At 43.7% G+C, this 15,944-nt stretch overlaps 1 protein-coding gene across 1 annotated transcript in view; it reads right to left on the bottom strand.

The window, feature by feature from the left end:
- Window positions 1–11,921, bottom strand: part of LOC144682930 (stromelysin-1-like) — a 28,011-nt gene extending 16,090 nt beyond the window's left edge. The window contains exons 1-4 of the mRNA XM_078545835.1: window positions 11,784–11,921; window positions 6,484–6,638; window positions 4,471–4,616; window positions 3,307–3,432 (exon numbers count right to left, since the gene is read on the bottom strand). Coding sequence (XP_078401961.1) covers window positions 3,307–3,432; window positions 4,471–4,616; window positions 6,484–6,638; window positions 11,784–11,894 — 538 coding nt within the window. The 5' untranslated portion in view covers window positions 11,895–11,921. The remainder of the gene's footprint in view (window positions 1–3,306; window positions 3,433–4,470; window positions 4,617–6,483; window positions 6,639–11,783) is intronic.
- Between the last annotated feature and the right edge of the window lie 4,023 nt (window positions 11,922–15,944).

Genomic DNA, 15,944 nt, shown 5'->3' on the forward strand with positions numbered 1-15,944 from the left:
CATCAGAAGATACTGGCAAGTCAATTCACAATAAGGTAAATTTTCAGATCCCCAACTTCTGATACAGAGTCTAGAGCTTTCGATTCGTCCCACACTTAAATGTTGCACACAAAGGATTGACTATGGTCACAATGGTTTCTGAAATGAATGTAGTGATCTATTGGAGGTTATGCTACAAGTTCAGTTTGCAGTCTGGCAGCAGACAAAGTGGATAGCCTCCATCAACACCAGCAGGTGATGTATCAATGCCTTTTTTTTCACCTCCCCCTAGAAAAAAAGCTGATCAAGGCATCTCAGTATATCTGACCATCACATTCTAATATGCTAAGGAAGATGATCATTTTGACTAGCTATCACCTGTGGATCATAGATAGCATTCTGGCTGTTGGGAAGGAAGTTGAAGGGCGGGCGCACACAGACGCACTACCGATTGGAGGCGCGGTGCCATTTTACATGGGTGGGCCAATTAAGGCCCGCCCAGCGTGACATCCGCACAGAAGCGCTATGTGCACCCTTTGCGGCCGGGGACAGCCCCAAACTCGAGAGTGCACTCTTTCGCGCATGCACACGAAAGAGCGCACTCATATCCCTGAGGCTAAGCGCTGCCTCAGGGTGATTGGCTCAAAATGTTACAAACCTAAAAATAGAAAAATAAAATTTCCCTAACATGTCCCTTCATGTGACACTGTCACATGAGTTGAGACATGCCCATAATTTTTACAAAACCTTTATTAAAATTTTTAAAAATCTACATGAAACCTCATCCCACCCATGGATGAGGTTTTATGCTTTTTCTAGTTCGTGCCGGGGTTCCAGGCCTGCCAGCCAACCTTAAAGTTGGACAGGCAGGTCCTTTAATTACATAATTGACTCTGTCAATGGCCTCAATTGGCCATTGACAGGTTAGCGGGCGCGCAGCTGATTTCGCTGTGCCCCAGCCTTCCTGAGAACTTAAATGGGGCGCGGTTCCCCCCGACATGACCGCGTGTCATTTTACGTGTTGGCGAGCAGGCCCCGCCCCCACTCACCGATACGTAAAATCCTGCCCTGTGGGTTTAAGCCTCAGTCTAGCAGTTTGAATGTATCTTCTAGGCTGACCTCTCAGTGGGAGTGCTGCACTGTTGGAGGTATAGGGTTTTGGATATGACATTTAATCAAGGCCCCATTTGTCCTCTCAATCAAGAATAAGATTCCAGAAGATTTCCCAACATCATTTAAGACTCGACCAAGATTACCAGAACAGATGATCTGGTTGTTTAACACATTGTTTTTTGTAGGACCTGGTTGCCAAGTATCCCAAAATTACAACAGTAACAGCACCTCAAAAAAAATAACTCATTGTCTGTGAGGTCCTTAGGACGTTCATTATTTTAATCCAAGTTCTTCCTTCGCTCTCTCTCTTTTTGGTAGTGGTGGTGAAGGGAAACTGAAGTATATGGAAATATCCCTGTAACCCTGTTATAGATTTCAGATCTCAGTCTTACAAGTTGGGCCAGAGGATGAGATAGGAATCTAAATCATCTGATCTGGTTACAGCCACAAATAACACAGTCTATTGGGCCACTGATAATATTTTAATTGGAAAGTTTACATCACATTTAACCTTTAGCTGGTGCTGCAGTTTTTAACAGTGATGATGTATTAGTTACTTGCCAATTGTTCTTCTCCAATGGCAGGATTTTCGGGCATGGTGGGCGGGCCCGCGAGCGGCCAGGAAACAGCCCACTGCCCCCGATTGGTTCCCCCAATGCAAGTTCACTCTAGCTGGCCAATTAATGGCCAGCCAGCGTAAAAGGCGCACTGAAAGGCTCAGCGCTGCTGCGGTGGGGGCGGGAGAAGGGTGAGTGCTGACGTCAGCACGGACGCAGGGTAGCGACAAATGAAAGCTCCTTGAAGGCAGAGGGCTGCCTCACGGAGCTGAAGAATTTGAAACCATCAAATGAGGATGTAAAAATGCGGAAAAAAATGTCCACACATCTGACTCATTCACCTGAGTATATAGATAATAAAAATTCTGCCCAAACAGTGTTTTTTAGTTAATATCAGAAACCTCATCCCACCTTTGGATCAGGTTTCGTCAAAAATGCAAACTGTGACGTTGGACGGGCAATGGAAAATCACCACTAATTGAAACTTTAATGCCCTTAATAGGCCTCTTAATTGTCGGTGGGTGCACTGCCAACTCTCTTGCGTGAGCGCCTACTGACCAAAATATCATGCTAGTGTGCGACGATGTTGGGACTCTCTCCCAAAGCCATCGCGCACTATTTTACGCCCAATTGGGTCAGGTGCGTGCCCGCTTGCAGGACGTAAAATTCTGCCCCAAGGGATCAATGTTATATAGACTCTCTAGTAGGAATCTCTTCCAAGAAATGACAGTGAGATCATGTATGAAGCGTAGGTTGGCAACAACCCACAGTATGATAGAAGCTTAGAAACTAGATGCTTTAACTAAGACAGTCTTGCAAAGGGGGGAATTTGGGGTATCGCTTTTTAATGCCCGCTCTCCATTCTTTTCTGATTTCTGGTGGCAGGGCTGGCAGCTTCCTCCACCTTTGCTGTGACATCACAGTATGAGGTAGAACTGGCAGGATGACAGTCTTCTGCCTAACATGGAGCATGCCTGAAAAAGTGGGTGTATCTGCCGTATAACAGGCGTTAATTGGGCCCACAATGCCACTTCCCACTGGACAAAAGTGCCAAATTATCAAAGGTTTATTCCAAGGGTCAATTTTCTATTTTAGTTACTTCAGCCCAGATAAGTGTCCAGCATTAAGTTATTTCAGTAAAACTTCAACACTTATCGTTTCCCTCTGCCAGCCTGTGCACCACCCGTTTGCTTTACTACTACCAACCACGCACTGCACCCCCACCCCCCCAAATCCCCATAACTGTCTCCAGCAGGAATTACATCAGGGAAACTTGACTTCACAGCTGGCATAAACTGCTCCGGAGGAAACTGATGAGCTCAAATGGCTGGAATTCTTCAGATCGGGGGCAGAGAGGTCCAACTTTGGACAAACCTCAGGCCTCCACCCTCTAGTGCATTCGTTTAGGGCTAAAAAGGGGTCTAACTGAGTTCATCCACAACTCTCACTTTCATTAATGTCCTGATCAGTTAGTTACTCTAGCAACCTACACCATGCAGATAATATACAATAAACCTAACACACAAGAATGCACAGGCCCTTCAGCTAAAATGCAACATTCCAAGATGCACTAGCAGCAGCAGTGGCTGGTTTTCATCAGCAAGGACTCGAGCAATTTTAGCTTATTGAGTTTTAATTAATGGTGAAGAGCATTTACCATTACTTCCAGTTACCCATCTTTCATCCTCATCAAAATGAGCATCACCTCCAAGATTTGGCCCAGGACCAAATGCATGGGCCAGAACGCGACCAGGTCCATCAAAGGGATTTCCATCGCCATGATCTAGCATGTAAAATTGAACAAAGATTAATTTGCAGCTAAGGATGAAAACATCACGTGCAATTGTTTGAACAATGAAATAAAATAAAAGATTGCTGGTAATGACAGTTGACTGATCAACTAGTCCCATAATGAACTAATTACTCGAATTAATCTATAAGTAGCTAATTACTTGAATTTAGACTCACCAGCTGTTGAGCTGAGATTTGAACTGATGGGCTATATATTTACACTGGGTGGGTGGTAGCGAAGTCTCCATCACCCTGGCGTAAAAGTCAGAAAGGAGCCTGCCTCCACTTGACTCCATTTAATGAGCTGTTGAGCTGTCGATTGGATTCAGTTGGAACTTCTGCTCCATTCCAAGCTGATGTCCAGGAGTTGCATATCAATAAAATGGCCAGCAGCACTCTGACCCTGGTAAGGTGAGTCTGGGAGTCTGACTGGGGCCATGCTAGCCCTGGTGGGGTCGTCGAGGTGGTTGGGGCAAGGTGGTGGCCGGTCGAGGGAGGGGGAATGTGGGGGTAACAAGGTGGGGGGAGGGGGGTGTGGTGTGGTCCCACACCTTCATGGGAAGCCTTGGAAAGGCAGAGGGGCCTGAAAAGGAGACATGATGTCTTTCTGAGCCATCAGCCTTCCAGGTTTCACCTAACATGCTGGAAACCTTGCTCCGTTGGGAGATAGCCCACAAGTGGCCATTTACCGACGATTTAAGGGTCTCAATGGTCCATTTGCGAGTGGGCAGCCCGACGCCTGTCCTGTCACTGCCATTGCACCCAACGTTGCTGCACCACTTAGCTTGCCACCCTGCCCCCCAGCTGGGGTGGGGCCGGGTTGGGCGTAAAATCCATGCCCTGTTTTGGGAACATTCGTCTGGGTCTCCTGATTCCTTGCCCAATAACGTAGTCAATAAGATTTCATAGTGCACGTACCTAAGGTGTTTTTTTTTATTTACAGACTGGTCTACTGAGTATTTCCAGAATTTTCTGTTCCTATTTCAAATTTCCAGCATTTGCAGTTGCTAATTTTATTGTTTGAACATACCTCCAGAAACGAAGATAATTTCAATGTCTGCAGGAGATGTTGTCTGTGTAAATGTCAATGGAGTAACATCAGCCCAACGTTGAAAAGCGTCTTTCAAAATATCATCCACAACATTCCGTGGTAAGTCAGGTGTATATTGCTGTACTCTGTGTAGAGACAAAGTCAATTACATCACGATTCTTAAAAGCTTTAGGGATAATTATGCAGCTTGTTTCTGAGATCAATGTTTGCCCTTCAGAAAACATCTCATGGCACCTGCACCAGTCACTTCCACAGTGACAAACGTTAGCATCCAAACGGGGAGGGGGTGGCGGGTGTGCAGCTGGCCAGCTTCAGGGGGAACACTCTGTGGGTCACTGAGTAAGCGTGAGGATGAATCTCAACAAGAGAACCAGTTCCTGATTTTCTTCAACTGCTCAGCCCACGGTCTTAGAGCTCAAAGGACCTGTCTGCAAATTTAATTTGGAGATTCAGCAGAAGAGCTTAATTTGAGAGCCAAACAGCATGAAATGTTTGGGGCACCTATAGGTGAAACCAGCCTGCATTTGTACTGTGCTGCATAACTGTCTGATGGAGCTGCTGAACACCATGCAGACCAGGGTGTTCTACATCAGGCCCTTGTGGGCAAGGTCTTAAACTCAGACAAAGTTTTCTTGAAGGGTATAGTAGCCTAGTGGTTATGGTGCTACTTACAACCTGAAGGTTGTGTGTTCAAAAATCCTCCATTGCACATGGTGAAATTGGATTTGACAAATCTGATAACTTGTGGGCTAGCATCAGAAAATGACAATGAAAGGTGCTGGATTGCTGTAAAGTTCCAACTAGTTCATTCATGTTCTTCACCCCTACTCACTACAGATTATATGTGATTGTAGTCTCACATGATGTGCAGTTAATGTGATTAATCTGTATTATGGGAGTTCATTTTGGATGAGGTGGAATAAGAATGCTTGTAGAAAAATGATTTTCTCTTCTGACATTAGTTAATGGTGGTTCTCACCTCCTCTCAGCTCACATGGTCAAATGCAGACTATTTCTAATGTTCTGCACTTTGAGGAAACCTGCAAAATAGTACAGTATTGTTTGAAATACCAGCTTGCAGAGGGAAAATATTGAAATCTGCGCCTAACTAAATAGTGAAACTGTCACAAGTGGGAGTCAGCTAGAACTGAAAATTTCAGATATCTCCAGCTGTTGCTCAGAAAGAACAATGGTGAAAAAGCTCGAGGCAATGATCACCCTGGCAGCCGCTGACAAAACTTGTTCTACAAAGGTGTCGTTTCATGCACCTGCACATTCCTGTCACAGCCTCACTTAAAGATTATGCTCTTCCAATGCAGATCTCCTTGGGTATGTCTAGGTATAATTACCTTGGCCTGTATATTAAAGGGATGAGCAGCAAAGAAAAGATGGCTACATTTCAGCACCTACGCTGCAACTGATCTCAATGAGTATATACTTTTTGATCACCCCTTTCTTTCTCCAGATCCAGTAGAAACAGTGGTTGAATATAATGAATACCACTGTAGGTCTGGACAGATTGTGTCTTTCTCACTCTCAGGTTGGAGATCAGGTGCAGTTTTAAAAATTAATTTGTCCCCAAAAAGCCCAGGAGCAAAGCTATGTAACGGTAAAAGCTTTTTTTTCTAATACCTATCAAGCAGACTGCCTTTTAGAAGTTTCAAATGGCTAAAGAGGCATATAAACCAGTAGTGCTGAGCAACTGAAATATAGTTCGGAGGCTCAGCTTGCATTGAAGCATTGGTTATTTAACATAATTTCTGGAGTTTAACAATCCTGCCTAAGCCAAGTGTGGCAGCTCTCATGGTCACATGTTCTACCTAGCCGTAGGACAGTGTACTGAGCAGAATGGACACAGAAGTAGCCTAGTGACTAAATGATGGACAAGATGTATCATTTGTGCCTGATGCACCTGCAATTGAAAGAGATGCTTGTAAAATTGACCAAACGTTACGAAATAAACAGGGCATGTTACATAACCAAGAGCTATACCTGTAAGTGAGGGACGTCTTCTTAAATTTAGGAGAACCAGGCAAAGTAGTAAACTTTTGGAGATCAGTCACTCCACATCGAGGAGCTTCACGTGGATCCATTGTTCCATTGACCAGGTTTCCAGTTATTTTAAGATGATAAGATTTCTGCATTCTCTAGAAGCAGGAAAAGGGTTTATTTTCAAGTGATATTATTTCATTCCGTTTCTTTTATTGTTGTTAAGAGCTGAAATTCTTTTTTAAATGAAAAATAAATGATGTCTATTTTTTACCCATAATTAGCAACCCAATGACTAAAATCATAAAATCACACAACTTTGAAAATCGGGATTTTTGAGACTGTAATTTTGTTAGTGGTTTGTTATTTAAGGGAAACGGCCATTTTCCCAACTTTCATTCAAGGAGAAACTTCTTTCCAATCTTTGTATTATCTAAATAAATATACTCGATAGTTTTAAGTGATTTCTAAAATGTTAAATATCTTAGTATTTTCTTTGTAGCAACTCATTTTCAAAGCCTTCTATACAGCCTCTTATAAGTCCCTTGATGTAAAATCCAAATGCATTGAAGGCTGATGTGGCTTCCCTGAGAATAGGTTGCACTGCTGGTTGTTACCGCTGCAGTCCTGCTAATACTCTCCAGTGATATGGGCGCACACAACTGTGTGCTCCATGAATACATTGAATTGGCACTATATTGGCGTCACACAGCCCTACCAGCTGGTTTGATGCCAGGATTGCAAATCAGAACAATACAGGCCCGAGCAACACCTGTGTAGTCCACTTTTGGAAAAAGAGTGTGGAGCACTGTGATGACATAGGGGTAGGTGACCTGTGCACAGAAAGACTGCAAAAGCTATGAGTGCCTCTGGGCCTGCAGCATGACAGGGAGATCGAGCAGGGGCTGCTGAGAGGGTAGGTTCTGCACTATATCCTCTGTGACATTGGAACTACAGCTCTCCATGCTCCTTGGGAGCAATAGGAAACTGTCTGGCAGGCCAGCCAATGCACACAGCGTCTCAGTGTGCATGCATGTTCAGTGCTCTCCCATATACTTCCCTATTAATCCTCAATGTTCTCAGCAATGCCAGGTGATATAGACCCCTACACAGCTGGCACCATAGTGCAGGGAGCACTCTCCTTCATAGGGCTCAGGAAATGTGAATGCCCTTGTCCCCTTGCTGGATCTGCTCTGTTCCATTCTATTGTCTACCACCCTGTTCTGCCACAGGGAGGGCAGAATGTCAGCGATTATGTTGCACTGTTCTCAGCTGATGATCCCATGATAACTGAATAGCTGAAGAAATGTGGGAGGAACGAGAGGTGGGTGTGGGGATGAGAGCATTGGGAAGTGTGTGAAGGTGAGGTAGGGCATCTGGATGTTAGGCATGAGGGTTAAGTAGCAGGGACTTCTGCTGGGTGAGTGATGGGTTGCGGTACATTGAGCAATGTGAGAGGTTGGTGCTGTGGCAAGGGAGAGATGTCATGCAAAGAGACATTTACTGACACTGAGCCACCCCCATGAGAGACTGACTCAAGGTGATTCCTGAGGGTTTCCTGGCTCCCTGCGGAACTGTTGCCTCTCTTCACATCCACCTGCACCACTAGTGCCTCCAGTGCTGTGTCCATCACTATGGATTCTCTGCCCGCCCTAGAATTCAGTTTCCACAAATTTCCATTGCAGCAATCTGTTTGTCCGGCTTCCCATTCAGAGGCAGTCTGCCTCTAAGAAAGAACTGTACAATGTGATCTCTGCTGGGACTTTCTGCAGTATGCAGAGCTCACCTGCAGCATATGGAGCAAAGATCAGATTTGGACATGTAACAATTAGCACCACAATCATTCAGTTGAGGTGGCTACACAAATTCTGTGTCACACCCACATTGATCTATATGCTATCACATGAATCACAATCTCTGTGCGTAAGAATTGGAACAGATGCATTTCTATCCTTAATACTTTGCTTATTGCTTATGGCTTCACATCACTGCAAGTTGCTCTTACTGGTGCTGCAATTGATGATTTATTCTCTGACCCTTTTTCAATGAACTCCAAGTCTCTAAAGCCAGCTCCCAATATGTTTTTTCCATCATATCATATAATTTCTGTCCTCATTCATTGTCTATTATTGTGTTGCTAATTTCTCTGTATATTCATCAGCTTCCTTTAGATTACTGACCTTTAGAGCTCCCAATCTCTGACCCTTTCAAGTGAATTGTTTAAATCATCACTTCCTCATCTACTCTGAGCCTGAAACTGAGACAACAAAAAAATCTTAGGGCCAATGACCCTTTTCTTCCTTTGCCCGGACACTGTATTAAGGTCGTACCTGATTTGACCTCTATCCACTTGTATTTCTGGGTTCAAGCTAGTAGCCTGGGACAAACGGTCCGCTGTCATAGTTTCCCTCAGTCACACACTTTAGGTCTACCCTGGAAAGTTAGATAAATCACTTATCAATTTCTTTGGATTCCTACCCAACCCACCCCCTGCCACTTTTGAAATGGGAGATCAAAATTGATCCCATTTGTAAGAAGTTCCTCTAGTTGATGCAGTTCTTGTTCGTGGTTTCTGAGCATTTCTGGTAAGGCCAACATTTGCTTTACTTTTATCCCTAATTGCCTTTGAGAAGATGGTGTTGAGCCATGTTCTTGAAGTGCTGCAGACCATCATGGTGTAGGTATACCTAGAGAGTTGTTAGGAAGTGAGTTCTAGGTTCTTGACCCAGAGACAGTGAAGGGGTGGTGATAGAGTTCCAAGTCAGAATCATGTGTGGCTTGGAGGGGAACTTGTAAGTGCTGGTATTCCCATCTGTCTGCTGCCCTAATTCTTCTTGATGGTAGAGCTTGCAGGTTTGGAAGGTGCTGCCGAAAGAAAGAAGCTTGGTGAATTGCTGCAGTGTATCTCTTAAATGATATATATTGCTGCCACTGTGCACCGGTGGTGGAGGGTGTGAATGAATCAAGCAAGCTACTTTGTCCTGGATGGTGTCAAGCTTCTTGAGTGTTGTTGAAGCTGCACTTATCCAGGCAAGTAAATAGTATGCCATCACACAACTGAAATACACCTTTGCAGATGGTGGACAAGCTTTGGGGAATCAGGAGGTGAGTTATTCATCAACGAATTCTGTGTCTCTGTAGCCAGAGTATTTATATGGATGATCCAGTTACATTTCTGGTCAATCATATGCATGAGAATATTGATAGTGAGAGATTCAGTGATCGTAATGCCATTGAACATTAAGGGGAGATAATTAAATTCTCTTTTGTGGGAGATGGTCATTGCCTTGCAATTATGTGGCGTGAATGTTACTTGCCACTTATCAGCCCAAGCCTGCATGTTGTCCACGTCTTGCTACATATGGGCACGGACTAGATCAGTATCTGAGGAGTTGCGAAAACTATGATACCAATTTTAACTTGAGACATAAGTGTGGCTTGCAGAGGCCGACGCTGGTGTCAAACCATCTGACCCTGCAACCTGACTCCTAGAAGTTTAAATCTTGAGCCTCATTTAAATGATAAATTCAGGATTCTGCTGATCTTTTGCAGAGCTTTTGTGGTTCTCTGGGGACTTGAGGGAAGAATTCCTAGCATTAGCTAGGTTATCGAGAGCTGTCTCTGAGGCGGTCATGCTTGCGAAAGAATTGAGCCCAGCCCATTAGGAAATGGAGAAAACAATTAAAAATTATGTTTGTTCACCTCTTCTGGCTCCCCTTCTCCTTGGTGCAAGATTTCACTGGCATCATTGCCATGATTGGCAATTAAGGTTATTTAAGCATCCAAATAACATTATTGGACCTTGATATTGAACATTAATGAGGCCCTTACATGCTTGAGGTGGGCTGCTCCAATGCTACTGGAAACCCAGCAGTTAAAATGGTAACACGGAGGGGAGCGCTCAGCGCTATTTTAAGGACCTGTTCACTCCACTTCCCCTGGCCAGGAAGGATAAAATTTGGGATTTATCAATGTTCACAATTTGGATGTATTTATAATTCACTATACGCAGAGCAATTGGAACAATCCTTTCCCGAAGTCTATTCAATTTACCATGCATCTATATTTTGCATATGGAAAGCAAATTAATAGTAACGTAGATCCTGAAAGTATTTGATCTGAGTTTTATACTTACATTTAAACTATTGACACTTTTTAATGAATGATGAATTTGAAGTTCACTGCCAGTAACAACAAATACTAGAAATTAATTTTGATGACAATATAAACAAATGATTATTCCTTTCAGACACTTTTCCTCTCTCCACAATTTAAATGAAAGAGTTTACCCCTTAAGATAAACTGGTTAATGAACTGGTAAGTTGCAATGAAGAGACTGTTATCACCAACAGCAATTTCTAGCTTTGCAATAATGAGAGCAAAATTTCTCTTTTCAGTAAAATAATCTCTAAGAGTTACTTATCTTCTTTAATACTGGTGACCAATCTAATGGAAACTGGGAACACACAATCATCTTTGCTGTGCAACTCCTGCAAAATCAGGTGGCATCTCCAGTAATAGAACTTAACAGCTCAGATCATGAGGGGTGCGGTTTAATTTTAAAAATCATTTTGTATAACAAAGAGGCCTCCCCAATACAACTTCTGCTGTAAATTCTAGCCCTCCACCTGTGATTGAAACTTCTGGGCAACCTGGTGTAAATTCCTGGACAACTTCAGAGCATCTAGTCTAAGCCTCTAAAGGCAGGAGCAATGTTAGAGGTATCTATGGAGCGTTTTGAATCCTAATGGGAATGGTTTCTCATTCAGGACACAATTCAATCCCTCTGCCCTCCGGAAGTTAGAAGTTTGCACACAAATGCCACGCATGTGCTCACGATGGCACTTTCTCAGGATCTGTTCTTTTGCTGCTACTTCAATCAGAAGATTTGGGAACACTTTTCAATCACCAGGTAACTGTGTAAATATCCCATGTCTTGCTATGTGGGCATAGCACATGCAATGGGCAAAAGATAAAATCAAGAATTGAAGCTGCAAAGGATGCTCGTGGCATTTGGCACATTATAGAGCAATGGAGAGTCCTATAGTTCCCATAGTGTAGCAAAGCTGCAGCTTGGGTAAATACTGACTTAACTCTAGCTTTACCAGGCTTAGTATTTCATATTGTTTAATGGTATTAGCAATGTTTAATCAAAATCATAAAAAAGGAACAGAAACAGAACAAAACAAGAATGTGTTTAGTTTAATCATATTAATTTGATACTCTTACGTACCTAAAAGAAAGAATAGTATTAAATATGCCTGCTTTCATATTAAAATACTTAACTTGAGTTCTTTACATACCTGAGGACCTCTTGTATCTTCCTCCACTAAGAACAATGGAAGTGCAGTTGAAGAAATGGCAAGAAAGCCAAGTTCGAGCACAACGGTAAGATAAAAGCATACTGGCTTCATTTTGGTTGTTTACTGTGTGGTAAACAGCCTCACGATAAAAGGCAGCGTTCATTGCCTATCTTTATATAGAGTTGGAGTATTAATTAACCCAATGACTCAGACCAGAAATTTATGCCTCAGAGTAATTATTGCTGAAACATTGGAAAAGTATTTTCTTGCTTAGTGATTGTGCGGTCAGTTAATGTGATTTTGATAAATCCTTTTCTGTTTAAATGAAAAAGCAAGGAAGCAGAAAGGCATAAAAATCCTAGAAAGTGAGTGATATTTTACATAATAAAGCTTTAGAGAAGTAGTAGGATAAAGTAGAATACATGTAATGTTCTACAAACCCTTGCAGTGATGGAGTTTTTCAGCCCTGGACACTTTAGAGTTCAAATAACTTTTATGAGCTTTGCCAGAATTCAATCTGACATCAAAGAAATACATACCCAGCAACAGACAGCAAGGGTTGCCACAGTTATGATCTGTATAAGTTTAAAATAGTAGCTGACAGTGGTAGCTAGAATTTATTTGTGCTCCCCCCCGCCCCCCACCGCTGGAAGCAAAGTTGGCCTTTGAGGAAAAAATTAATTCCTTATAAACCATCCACAAGGCAATAGATCCTCTTTAAGATCAGTACTTTGGCTATTACAAAATGGTGCCAATATAAATGAAAAGAATCTTCAATTATCTCCGTGTGAAGATAATTTTTTTGTCAAGAACATTATTTTATGTTAATCACATGTTTCTTACAAAGTCCAGAAAACTGGATTTACATTTTCTCATTTTTGTATATTATGATAATTATGATAAGGCTCCTCATTTTGACCTTTAATGTTCCTCAGTAAATCTTAAGGTCAAAAGTCAAAAGCTAGAAAATTAATTTTGAAAAAGAATATTTCATCATTTTTGCTGGTAGTATTTTCAGAGACGGCTTAACAGCTCTGGTCTTTTAGTTAACATCCCACCTCCATTAAGTTGTGTCAATTCTGAAGGTGCCACCTCCAAGAAGGTTGAATTTCTCTTTCATCCTTCTTCAATTTTAACTTTTTAATTTTAAATTCAATTTTTCAAATAGTTTTGTTTCTGTTTCTCTGGGCAGCATATTACAGGGGGGCAGTCAGCTTGCCCCCTCCCACCCACCCCCCACCCCTGGAAGCGAAGTCAGTCTTTGTAAAAGCCTAGCCGGCTTCAATTGCTTCATCACTGTCCTTCCCTCCATCATAATACCAGGGGTGGGGATGTTTGCTGAAGACTGCAGTGTTCAGTGTCACTTGCAACTCCTCAGATATGGAAGCTGTTCAATGCACACATGCAGCAAGGCCTGGATCAAATTCATATTTGGCCTGATGTGTAGCAGGTAATATTTGCCAGGCAATGACAATATTCAACAAGAGAGGATATAACCATCTCCCCTTGACAAAAACAAAAGTACCTGGAAAAACTCAGCAGGCCTGACATTATCTGCGGAGAGGAACACAGTTAACGTTTCGAGTCCGTATGACTCTTCAACAGAACTAAGGAAAAATAGAAAAGAGGTGAAATATAAGCTGGTTTAAGGGTGGGGTGGGGGTGGTGGGACAGGTAGAGCTGGATAGAGGGCCAGTGATAGGTGGAGATAACCAAACGATGTCATAGACAAAAAGACAAAGAGGTGTTGAAGGTGGTGATATTATCTAAGGAATGTGATAATAGGTGACATTAAGGGTAGAAAGCAGGACGAGCAAGGTACAGATAGCCCTAGTGGGGGTGGGGTGGGGGGAAGGGATCGAAATAGGCTAAAAGGCAGAGATAAAACAATGGATGGAAATACATTTAAAAATAATGGAAATAGGTGGGAAAAGAAAAATCTATATAAATTATTGGAAAAAGGGGGATCGGAAAGGGGGTGTGGATGGAAGAGAGAGTTCATGATCTAAAATTGTTGAACTCAATATTCAGTCCGAAAGGCTGTAAAGTGCCTAGTCGGAAAATGAGGTGCTGTTCCTCAAGTTTGCGTTGAGCTTCACTGGAACAATGCAGCAGGCCAAGGACGGACATGTGGGCATGAGTGCAGGGTGGAGTGTTGAAATGGCAAGAGACAGGGAGGTCTGGGTCATGCTTGCGGACAGACTGAAGGTGTTCCGCAAAGCGGTCACCCAGTCTGCGTTTGGTCTCTCCAATGTAGAGGAAACCGCATTGGGAGCAGCAAATGCAATAGACTAAATTGAGGGAAGTGCAAGTGAAATGCTGCTTCACTTGAAAGGAGTGTTTGGGCCTTTGGACAGTGAGGAGAGGGGAAGTAAAGGGGCAGGTGTTGCACCTTCTGCGGTTGCATGGGATGGTGCCGTGGGAGGGGGTTGAGGTGTAGGGGGTGATGGAGAAGTGGACCAGGGTGTCCCGGAGGGAACGATCCCTGCGGAATGCCGCTGGGGTGGGGTGAAGGGAAGATGTGTTTGGTGGTGGCATCATGCTGGAGTTGGCGGAAATGGCGGAGGATGATCCTTTGAATGCGGAGGCTGGAGGGGTGATAAGTGAGGACAAGGGGGACCCTATCATGGTTCTGGGAGGGAGAGGAAGGTGTGAGGGCTGATATGTGGGAGTTGGGCTGGACACAGTTGAGGGCCCTGTCAACCACCGTGGGTGGAAAGCCTCGGTTAAGGAAGAAGGAAGACATGTCAGAGGAACTGTTTTTGAAAGTGGCATCATCAGAACAGATGCGACGGAGGCGAAGGAACTGAGAGAATGGGAGTCCTTACAGGAAGCGGGGTGTGAGGAGCTGTAGTCGAGGTAGCTGTGGGAGTCGGTAGGCTTGTAATGAATATCGGTGGACAGTCTATCACCAGAAATTGAGACAGAGAGGTCAAGGAAGGGAAGAGAAGTGTCAGAGATGGACCATGTGAAAATGATGGAGGGGTGGAAATTGGAAGTAAAATTAATAAATTTTTCCAGGTCCAAATGAGAGCATGAAGCAGCACCGAAGCAATCATCGATGTACCGGAGAAAGAGTTGTAGGAGGGGGCCAGAGTAGGACTGGAACAAGGAATGTTCCACATACCCTATAAAGAGACAGGCATAACTGAGACCCATGCGGGTACCCATAGCCACACCTTTTATTTGGAGAAAGTGAGACGAGTTTAAGGAGAAATTGTTTAGTGAGAGAACAAGTTCAGCCAGACGGAGGAGAGTAGCGGTGGATGGGGATTGTTCGGGCCTCTGTTCGAGGAAGAAGCGGAGAGCCCTCAGACCATCCCGGTGGGGGACGGAGGTGTAGAGGGATTGGACATCCATGGTGAAGAGGAGGTGGTTGGGGCCAGTGAACTGGAAATTATTGATATGATGTAGGGTGTCTGCTCCCCTTGATGTTCAACAGAATTACCTTCACTGAATCTCCCACCATCAACTTCCTGGGGGCTACTATTGACCAGAAACTTAACCAGACCAGCCATATAAATACTGTGGCTACAGTACAAAAGGATTTTCTACATCAGTATGTTTCCAGTGCAGCTTGGAAGTGTAAGGCATTTTGATATGTTGTGTATTTCTGTGATGCTCCCTGTAAGACCGCCCTTTGTTTTTTTTTTAGTATGTATTATCTTTCTACCCGTGTCAAAATGTGACCAGTTGCTGGGTGCGATTTCAAGCCCTAGGTCCCGATCAGCAATGGGGTGCTCTCGATCGCAGATTTTTTTATTCCTCATTCAGCCACATCGCAAAAAAATGGCCGGAAATGTAAAGAAACTCCAGCCGGGGGCGGAACTGTATGGTCATTTCCTGGAAGTTGACCGGATGGCTGGGCTCCATGGTTTGGATGATAAGGAGGAAGGCTGACTGCTCCTTTAACCTTGGCTCCCTTTGTTTATGCAACTCTGCCAAATGAGGCAAAGGCAGGGCAAGGGACATGGGACCAGATGAAAACCCAAGTCACAGCAGCTATGGGACTGACCAGTGGGGGCCCATTTATGTTGTCAGACAGTACTCACCAGAAACCCAGAGAGTCACTGGCGATGTTTGGTTTTGGGCAGTGTATGGTCAGGCCCATGGGGTAAATACAGCTCGACATCGGGAGCACTTACAGACTGGCGCCTTGAA

The sequence above is a fragment of the Cetorhinus maximus genome, chromosome 7 (genome assembly GCF_964194155.1).
Source record: "Cetorhinus maximus chromosome 7, sCetMax3.hap1.1, whole genome shotgun sequence".
In the NCBI taxonomy this organism is placed as follows: domain Eukaryota; kingdom Metazoa; phylum Chordata; class Chondrichthyes; order Lamniformes; family Cetorhinidae; genus Cetorhinus; species Cetorhinus maximus.